Genomic DNA, 10,976 nt, shown 5'->3' with positions numbered 1-10,976 from the left:
TGTATATATATCCCTTCTTGAGTGGGGATACGTTAACGCGGCGAAAGTGTTTGTGTATCACCATGATCATCCAAGCTGTACTAATCAGGATCAACCATACTAGGTTGGTTTACTATGAGCGATCAGACAAACGTCTCCCACCATCACTAATCTGTAATGGCTAGTGTGGTGATGAAAACTGGCCAATCCCTAGACATGAATAAGGATATGTCTGAGGCCTTTGACCTGCAGTGGACTAGAAACGTGTTATATATATATATATATATATATATATATACATACACACACACACACACACACATATATATATATATATATATATATGTAATAAATGAAATAGTTGTTATTACATGTTTAAAACACATGACGTAATATGTCATTTTGGATGAAGATGCTAGCCGTGAGATTTGCTGTAGTCATGTAAAATCATAAACAGGATGCACTATGCAGCCTCGGCAATGTAACGTTTTTCTTAAACGTCAACACCAATGCATCAGTGTGTGAAAGATTGTGACGTCACCGGATACAGGTGTCTTCCGAGAAAGAATGTAAGTTTCCACATTGTGTTTAAAATGCTACGTCAACTAAGCATACGATATCTGTGATATCGATAATTTAATCAGTTCATATCTATACTTCACCAGAATTGGTCATCCGACCAAACCAGCTCCACTCCTATGATGGAGATGTTTAACTCTGTTGTTTTTAGAGAATAAATACTTTTAAAGCTAATAAGATGAACTTCGTTATCCAGCCTTAACATCTTAAACAACACATACTCAATGTGTGCTTATAAAAGTAGCACACTAATATATATATATATATATATATATATATATATATATATATATATATATATATATATATATATATATGTATATATATATATATATATATATATATATATATATATATATATATATATATAATATGCTGAATAGTGGGATTGCAATAAGTGAGATATAGGACGTCAGAAATTATTTTTTTTAGGTATAAATATCTTCAGCCTAAAATTATCAGAAGTTACAAGAAAACTCCATAAATATACATAAAATATATTTGGCATTTTAAGCGTATGTACACAGAAAAAAATACAAATATTCTGATATGTACAGTGATATGTTATGAACATATAAACAGTAAGTGATTTGAAAAAAAGGATTGCATGCACCTTCGTAATACATACATTATATACATGGCATAGCCCGTTTTGTCCCACCAACATCTCTTTTACGGAAAGTCATTTCAGATTCACCCACACTGGGGCACTTGGACGTTTGCTTGTTCTCTCTTTGGATTTCTCTCGCATTTAGACATAACCGATGTATAGATGGACACAGTTATTTCTGGCACACCTAACTCCGAAGAAGTGGACCCTGTCGCACCCTTTCTGCGCGGAGAGTTCTTGTGTTTAGCCACGCCCACTACCTCCGCCATCTCTCCCTACAGTATCTGTTTCGTTAATTTCTTAGCACTACGGGTGTGACAGGGTGGACTTCCTAAGAGTGAGGTGTGCCACGGATTCTAGTGTCCAACTGTACCTACAATATCGGGCATGACGAGACTTGGCTTCACGAACAAGTCTTTTTTGAAACATACCATCAATTTGCTTGGTGATTCAATTTCAATTTTTCACTGAATGCTATTAACAAAGGCACTAGGATTCTCGCATTTGCAAACTTCTTAAAAAAATATCTTTGAAATATATATTAATAATATGTAGATGTTGTTAATGATTATATAAAAACACGAGTCTTTTGATATTCATTACTGGGCCTTTTCAGGGTTTCGTCAGACACCGAAAATGTAAACCTGTAAAAATACTAATTAATTAAAAAATTAAAGTCTTTTCGGTTGAATCACTTCAATATATGGTAAGCAATATGGAGTGATAACATTTGATGTCATATTAACACTAATCTTTGGAATTCGTTCAAGAGCGTGACTCGAGCAAAACATTTATAAAAAACTGAGTAGATCATATCTACTAGAATGATTGAATGAAATCTATACTTCGTGTTTTAAGAAAAATTCTTTTAAAAGTTTCTTCCACTTCTTTTTTTGGATGTCTTCTGATTTTCTTTATCAGTTCATTTGACATTTGTTTAAAATCAAGAGAGACAATTCTTTCCGAGGGAAAGAAATCCTCAGGCGGGAGGCTCAGACATGCGTGGCAAGTGTGCCCTGGAGCATTTGAGTCTTCGGAGAGGTGATGTACTGCGCAGGATTGACGGGGATGCCAAGCCGTGGCACCGTTGAGGTGAATGTGCTGACACCCAGGCCGCCGTTGCTCCTTGAAGAAGGCTGCAGTGTGAGTGGGAGGGTTCCACAGGCACCGCCCTTGAAGCTGTAATCACCAAGGGTGCTGGTAAATCCGGGCAAGATGCCGAAGGCGCTATTGTGCTGAGTGTCCTGGGGGCTCCTTCTCTCGTAATCGCTGTACCTCGGGTAAAAACCTTCGCTGAAACGCTGGCAAGGCTCCACGCCCGAGGTGCCCACGAGGTTGCCGAAGCCGTTGTGAGTGTCCGTAAGGAAGCCTCTGGTGGGGGAAGGGGTGTGGTGCTGCACGGGGGAGGGGCTGGCGTGGTTGTCGCAACCAAGACCTCCAGTTGGGCTGATGTGTCCGTTCTGCAAGTCAGATTACATGAGATCCTGTCTATCATGTTTTGATGTCTCGATAAATGCACTTACTTTTGAGAGAGAGAGAGAGAGAGAGAGAGAGAGAGAGAGAGAGAGAGAGAGAGAGAGAGAGAGAGAGAGAGAGAGTGAGAGCTTAGGTTCAATTGGACACTGGAATTCCTGACACACTTTGCTTAATGTTTTGCACCCTGTTATACCGTTACTGCACGGCGAATAACCAAATAGATAGCGTAGGGGAGAGATGGCAGATGTGGTGGGCGGGTCTAAACACAGGAACTCGCAGTGCAGTAAGGGTGTAGCTGGGTGCACTTCCTGAGAGCGAGGTATGCCAGGAATTCCTGCGTCCAATTGTACGTCCAAGGAGAGTCTATGAAATTTAGGAATTGAAAGGCCAATCAATTTCTGGGGTTTCAAGCTAGCATACAGTAGTGTTAAAAACATTTGAATATGCAATCTCAGCGACAGACTACTTCACTGAACTATTAAAAACTTATTTAAAATACCAATTTCTAATCTATAAAATACTAGAACAAATTGACAACGTAACAATAAAATCTATAGCAATTCTGTGGTTTAATTGAAGAGAAGGTGGATGTTACACTACTAAACACATGCACAGAAAAAGTGTAAGCATATATGATTGTATTTGTATATGCATATGTATGTATCTAGTATCCAATGAGTTTTTAACTTCTCAATTCCATAACATTTCTGGATAAATTTTCACTGAAAATCCCGTATTTCAAATTCGGAAATGAAATAAATTTCAATTTAGAACTGGAACTGTGAACTCTCTTAGCCAAATTCTAATTCAAGAGTTCTCAAAGGAAAAAAATATATGACCAAGTTATCAACACACCTAAAAATTAAAACATGTTTCAATATACGTAAAAATGCGTGTCTGTATTTTTCTATCTGCGTTGTATGAATGAGAGGAGAACACACCCACTTGCCCAAACTCGAGCCACCCACCATTTTCACAGGGACCGCCGCAAAGGTGTCAGGGAAGATATATGGGTTAGCAGAGTTGAGGTACTGGGGTGTGGAGGGCTGTTCCACCCCTTCGGTTTCGCCCCAGCCTTCCAGTTCGCCTTCCTTGTTGCTCATCGAAGATCCAGTCCGTTGGTCGAACTCAACCTGGTGAGGCACAAGTGAGTGGTTCATTAAATGAAGCTAATTCATTTTTACGTTCAAACAAATCACCACCAAATTGCAGCTCTTAAATATTTAACTTTTACTGCTTTGTAATACAATACAGTACTTGCATTTCTATTTAAATGCCTACTTTTCTACTAGTATCTAAATAGAACTCTTAAACGCTTACTTTTTTACTTGAATCTAAATACAGCTCTTAATTGGTTAATTTCCTAACTGAATGTAAATTGCAGTTCTTAGATGCTTATTTTCTATGCTTACTTTTCTACTTGTATCTAAATACTGTTTTTAAATGCTTACTTTTCTACTAGTATCTAAATAGAGCTATTAGATGTTTACTTTTTCCACTTGACTCTAAATAGAGCTCTTGAATACTTTTCTACTATTATCTAAATAGAGCTCTTAGATGCTTACTTTTCTACTTGAATCTAAATAGAGCTCTTAAATGCTTACTTTTCTGCTAGTATCTAAATAGAGCTCTTAGATGCTCACTTTTCTACTTGAATCTAAATAGAGCTCCTAAATGCTTACTTTTCTACTTAGTACTAATAAAAGATCTTTGATACTCACTGCACGTTCCCCTGCATAGACTGGAATTCGTAAACAAGTAATGAAATTCGATACGAACTTACCTTCAAATCCGATTCATTTGCCGACGAATTCTGATCATTTGCCTGAAGACCAACTGTCTTTTCGGGTAGACCATAAGGTTTTCCACCTGTCAAGGAAGAAGATGAGATTAATGAGAGCAAATTACATTATTCAGACTAGAGACACAAGAATGATTGATGTTGTTGATGAAGTTCTCATTATCACAGACTTTAGTTTAAGAATACACGAAGGATGGAGAAACTATTACTGAAATGATAAAGGAAAATGACCTTATAGTGTGGTAGGGAGAAAGACTTTATTGAACTATTTAAACAAATTCACTATAACAATGAATCAAATATGAATTTAGCGGGTTTAGAAAATTACTGGTCAGAACACAAAATAATAAAGGAAAACTTATAGTGTCTTCTAACAAATATCATGTTTGAATTAGTTAAGAAGCCAAAATAAATAATAAGCAAAAGTTCTGTAATGATTCCAGTGAAGATGATAAAGATGTGCAAGGTAACACTTCTGTAGTACTCTGCTGCGGATAAGCGTCAAGAGTAATTGTGTACCAAAATAGGCCTATAAATAATTGGCCAATTGTGAGACACCTACAATTTACACAAGATTTATTGCCTTTAGTACACACAATAAAGTAGGTGATAATGATGATCGAACTGGTGATAATGTGTGACCATCTCTTGGGATCATGAAGTATGGATGACTGTATTAGAGTAGGCCTATGCATATCTAGACATTTTGATACTGGAACTTGACTTTTTAAAAAGTACAATGTATACTAAGAATTGTTTTAGTTACCTTTTTTTAATTATACTTCAACATAGCACTGGAATTTACCGTTTTACATCAGAATGATGATGAAAATGTATTTTTTTGACAAAGTAACATACAAATGTATATTGGAAATTAGATAAATAACACGCCTAATTAGAGAGAGAGAGAGAGAGAGAGAGAGAGAGAGAGAGAGAGAGAGAGAGAGAGAGAGAGAGAGATCATATAATAAACTAGAGAGGGCTAAACTTACAAGGTAGAATAAAATGAAAATACAGAGTAATAGACAACTCACCCTTTTGAAAGAGGAAGTTTATAGAATTTTGGAAAATAGGATGGATTTTGAAAGATGGCAGATTTCGATGGAATAAGAATCAAGATGACCTACCCTTGTGCCTCGAAGCGTTCTTTTTGGCACACATGATGACTATCATGGCAACAACGAGCACCAACATCACGCCTCCCGTTACTCCACAGACTAGTAGTAATAGGGGGAGAGTTTCTGTGGACAAACACGTGAAAATATATGATATTTTACTTATTCTTTGATATCATGATATCTATTTCAATGTTGTTACTGGCGCAAAATATCTTATTTGAATTGTTCATTACTTCTCTTATAGTTTATTTATTTCCTTGTTTCCTTTTCCTCACTGGGCTACTTTTCCTGTTGAAGCCCTTAGGCTTATAGGATATGTTTATCCAAATACAGTTGAAGATTAGTTAATAATAATAATAATAATAATAATAATAATAATAAGTCTTCAGGCACTTTAGATGGAGAATTTACTAATATGTATTTTAAAGCTAAAACTTATTGTCAATTCAGTTGTGAAAGTAAGTTATTAGGGTAAACCCTTTTTGATATACGTACAGCAGGACACATGAATTCTTGGCACAACTTAACCTTGAGGAAGTACACCCGGTTACACCATTTCTGCGCGGCGAGTTCATGTGTTTAGCCCCCCCTACCTCCTTTGCTATCTGCTCTTTACACGGGTTTGTTACTCGCCACGCAGTACGGGTATGATAGGAATTCCTTTGTCTAAGTGTTCGTGTGTCTTAGATAATTACAAATATTGCTAATTACAAACATGCTGTAGGTTAACAACATGATTTAACAGAAAGTACTTTAAAGCTTAAATTGCCTGCTTCATCCTGAATTTTATTTTCTATTTCAACTTACTTCAAAATAATCTGCACCAGCTTATTGATTTTCATACAAAGCTGGAATTACACACAGATTAACTTCAAAACATAGGAAATTACTTAGGATTAATTAATATAAGTACTGTGATGTAATATTCCCACGTTAAAAGTTACTAGTTACAAAAACTAAATACTTCGGATTAATATAAGTACAGTGATGTAATATAACTTCATTAAAAACTATATACATTTTACTCGGATCGACTACCTCCTTCTTCAGGGAAACTAACGATGTATATATATATATATATATATATATATATATATATATATATATATATAATATATATATATATATATATATATATATATATATATATACATACATACATACATACATACATACATATATATATATATATATATATGTATATATATATATATATATATATATATATATATATATGTGTGTGTGTGTGTGTGTGTGTGTGTGTGTGTATGAGTACTTACTCCTCTTGTCCAGCAAGATCTCTGCCACATCAGTACCGTATTCATTATGGACGGAACATTTGTAAGGGCCGAAGTCTGTCACTTTGGCATCCCGGATGACTAGCGTGTGTCTGACGCCCTTGGCTGTGATGTCCTGCACCTCTTCGAAGCGGGATTCGTCTGCGAATTACATTAAGTAGTGAGTAGATAAGTAAAGGACAGGAAGTAGCGAGTAGGAAAGTAAAGAACAGTAAGTAGTGCGTAGATAAGTAAAGAAAAGCGAGTAGTGAGTGGGAATGTAAAGAATGGTATGTAGTGAGTAGGAAAGTAAAGAATTCTCTTGTGTACATGATTCATTGGCTGCACAGTGTATAGCAATTCTCTTGGATATTTTGGACGGTCGTATCTTTTAACTTGATGGCTTATTGCACATGTTTTAAACTCTATTCTAGCTTTAATAGGCGCTCAGTGTAATTCAATTATTATAGGAGTAGTAAGTAGAGAGTAGGAAAGTAAAGAATAGTAAGTAGTGAGTAGGAAAGTATAGTAAGTACTGTAGTGAGTATGAAAGTAGAGCAGAGTAAGTACAGTAGCGAGTAGAAAAGTAAACAATAATAAATAGTGTAGTAGAGTAAAGAATAGTTCAATAATGGTGCAGAAATAAAATGTTGGGAATGTTGAAAATAAACTAAAGACAAGAAAAGTCATGGTATACAACATCTAATATTAAAGTATTTATTATCAATTTTTGGAATAAAGTGTTTACCGAATAATGTAAACAACGAAATCCAAATAATATAGAGCTCACAGGATTATCTACAGAACTCAAATAGAAAGATTATTCTACAGCGGCAATTATAAAGTTAATGATGTCGTAAGGACAAAATGTTGTCAATGTATCTGTTGGATGCAAAATAAAAAAAAGATGAAAAGAAAAGTGGTGCAGCCAATTACAGCTTAAACACGACAACATGAAACAGCCAGTTAAAGACTAAAGGACGCAGTCTTGCGTGAGGAGACCGACTCACATCTTTATTTGTATTTCCTCTCATTTCAAAAGATGAAACAGTCGCTTTAATATCGAAATCTACACATGCAAAAACCGACCCTTTTTTTTCCTACTCTCTGCTGTTTCCATTTTGAGCCAAATAAGTAAAAGGACTTAGAGGTTTTAAATGCATAGCTAAGTTAGTCACTCTTGTGTCCATAACAAGAGAATCAGGGACAATCGTGTTACAATGAGTAACTAGATGGGTACTTAGTAGAGAGCATGCCTTTGCCACGCCAAAAAGTCTTATTTTGCTGTGAACTCCATTGCGAACTTGTACCCAGATGTATTTTCTTCAAAACCTAATGGATTTGTCCTTGGGTCATACCCTACATATCCACCAAGTTTCGTTGAAATTGGTTCTCTGGTCTTTGCGTAATGTTGTTTACAAACAAAACACAAACTAACAAAATAATTGCCATTTACTTAACATTGCGATTACCTTCAAATTACTGCTGCGTACTCGTACTTTGATGTAATTTATTCACATTTTTCTACAGATTCATCCTTGGGTCAAACCGAACATGACTATCAAGGTTAGTCAAAATCAGTAAGGTGGATTTTTATGAAAAGTTGCTCACAAACACACAAACAAATAAATAAACCAAGACACAGACGACAGAGGTGAATACATACAATTCGCATCTTTGATTTTGGCGAATAAATAAACTACATATACTAAAAAAAAAAAAAAAAAAAAAAAAAAGGGTTTTCCCCAAAACTCCATCTTACCTAAATCTACGAGTTTTCCATGATGAGTCCAAGTGACGCTGATAGAGGGAGCTGGGGCGGCCGCGACTATGCATTCCACGAGGACAGTTTCGCCTTGGTTTCCCCATTGTTCCCTCTCGCTGATGATGCGTGGAGGACCCTACAATCACAATAATAATTCTAATTATAATAATAATTCTAATGATGATTATTTTGATTAGGTTAATAATATTACCAATTTAATAAATAATAATTAAAAAAATAGTAATATTCTCAATACACAATAATTCTAATAGTTTTCACAATAATAATAATTTCGATGGTTTAAAAAAGTAATAACAATTTCAAAAACAATAATCTTAATAATTTTGATAATAATTGTAATTATAATATTAACAATTTCATAAATAATAATAATAATAATAATAATAATGATGATGATGATGATGATGACGATGATGATGAAGATGATGATGATAATAAAAATTAAAAAAACAATAATGATAATGATAATAATAATAATAATAATAATAATAATAATAATATAGCAATGAATGACATTTACGAGCGGTTCATTTTAATCTTGTTTTGATAGTGTTTTTTCTTTGATCCCTTCAGACATGATTCACGGGGTATGTTGATGAAGATAGGCGTTGAAGGACATTCGTAAATGACAGATTTATTTATAAATTGTTGTTTGATTATATTTTCGTTCGTGTAATAGACTGGAACGAAGGTAAAAATATGAAGGGTATGTTTTGAAGTACTTTTAAAAGCATTGCTATCTTAAACACTTTATATATATATATATATATATATATATATATATATATATATATATATACATACATATATATATATATATATATATATATATATATATATATATATATATATGAATATATATATGTATATATATAAATAAACATATATATATATGTATATGTTTACATATATATGTATATATATATATATATACATATATATATATATATATATATATATATATATATATATATATATATGTGATTTTCCATTGAACGAGAAGGCCAAATGTATGAGAACATCCAAAGAACAGTTGGGTACCGGAAATCTTGGAACACTTCGCTCTGACTTCGCTCTGACTTCGCTCTGAGGAAGTGCATCTAACCAGACCCTTACTAAGCGGCGAGTTGCTGTGTTTAAGCAACCCCTCCCCCCTATCTCTCCCTACACTATCTGTTTGGTTATTCACCGTGAAGCAAGGGTGTGGTAGGGTGCATGTCTTCGAAGCAAGGTGCATCAGAGACTCAAGGTCCAACAGAATGACACCAACCAAAATTATCATTACCAAAAGCACGAAACTGGAAGGTCTATAAAGACATTGGAGTACCTTCAAGAATATCGTAGCAGTGGCCGAAACGTCAGCAAAGCCATCCACCTGGGCAACGCACTGATAGGCTCCCACGTTGCTCCTGCTGGCAACCACATGGAGCTGAGGTCCCTCTCCGACTAGCCTATCGTCCTTGATCCAGACAATGTCTGGTTCTGGACTGGCGTCCACCCGGCACTGCAGGGTGACATTCTCGCCTAGTCCAGCGTATTGGTCAGTGGGCACATGCTCGAATTTTGGCTCATCTGTGGGAGAGGAAAGGGGGGATATTTATCTAGGATCGTTTGGTAAAGTAAAAGGATAACATGAATATTATCTCATTTGTAATAGAAAAAAAAAACATCTGAATTAAAGTTTTGCAAAAAAGGAACTTAGGTTATTTGCAATATAAACACACTAGAATTCAGGATCTGAAAAAAGTACAAAATAAAATTTTATTCATCCGTAAAAATATGGCAAAATGAATTTAGATGAATCTGTAAAAACATCAGAGTTCAGGCTTTGCAAGAACAAAAAAGAAAAAAAAAATGGAGTATTTGTAATAAAGTAAACATCATAATTCAGGCTATGGAAAAAAGGGGAATTTTGATTCATCTGCGAAAAAATTGATAAAAAATATTTTGAATTTATCTACAAAAAAAAAAAAAAATCCCCATGAATTTAAGAACATTTTCCTAGGGCAACGCGTGCAAATATCAAGTAATATTTTCAATTTTATGTTCATCCAAGAAGTGTTGTATTAAAACGGAAGGGTCTTCTCTCAAAATCGCAAACAGGATCTGGTGATAGATCTCCAACCATCCCCATCCCCGTCTCCCCTTGAATGATGCTGCCGCTTCTTTTTATAAGGGCAGCCCATGAATGGATGAGGTAAAGAACAATGACACTGCCCTGGTTAGCAAGACAATGAGATAAAGACTGACTATATATATATATATATATATATATATAGTCAGTGCCCAAGCCCCCTCTCCACCCAAGTTAGGATCAGGGAGGACCAGACAGGTAGACCTATAGGCTCCC

General features: G+C 34.9%; 1 protein-coding gene across 1 annotated transcript in view; it reads right to left on the bottom strand.

The window, feature by feature from the left end:
• Positions 1 to 1,041: 1,041 nt before the first annotated feature.
• The window catches only part of LOC137627604 (irregular chiasm C-roughest protein-like), a 52,345-nt gene continuing 42,410 nt past the window's right edge, over positions 1,042 to 10,976 (bottom strand). Inside the window, exons 7-13 of the mRNA XM_068358685.1 lie at positions 9,954 to 10,198; positions 8,603 to 8,741; positions 6,844 to 7,002; positions 5,573 to 5,686; positions 4,428 to 4,513; positions 3,613 to 3,777; positions 1,042 to 2,628 (exon numbers count right to left, since the gene is read on the bottom strand). Of these exons, the coding sequence (XP_068214786.1) occupies positions 2,161 to 2,628; positions 3,613 to 3,777; positions 4,428 to 4,513; positions 5,573 to 5,686; positions 6,844 to 7,002; positions 8,603 to 8,741; positions 9,954 to 10,198 (1,376 nt within the window). The 3' untranslated portion in view covers positions 1,042 to 2,160. The remainder of the gene's footprint in view (positions 2,629 to 3,612; positions 3,778 to 4,427; positions 4,514 to 5,572; positions 5,687 to 6,843; positions 7,003 to 8,602; positions 8,742 to 9,953; positions 10,199 to 10,976) is intronic.

The sequence above is a fragment of the Palaemon carinicauda genome, chromosome 35 (genome assembly GCF_036898095.1).
Source record: "Palaemon carinicauda isolate YSFRI2023 chromosome 35, ASM3689809v2, whole genome shotgun sequence".
Taxonomy (NCBI): Eukaryota; Metazoa; Arthropoda; class Malacostraca; order Decapoda; family Palaemonidae; genus Palaemon; species Palaemon carinicauda.
This window is presented reverse-complemented; position numbering and strand designations above follow the sequence as displayed.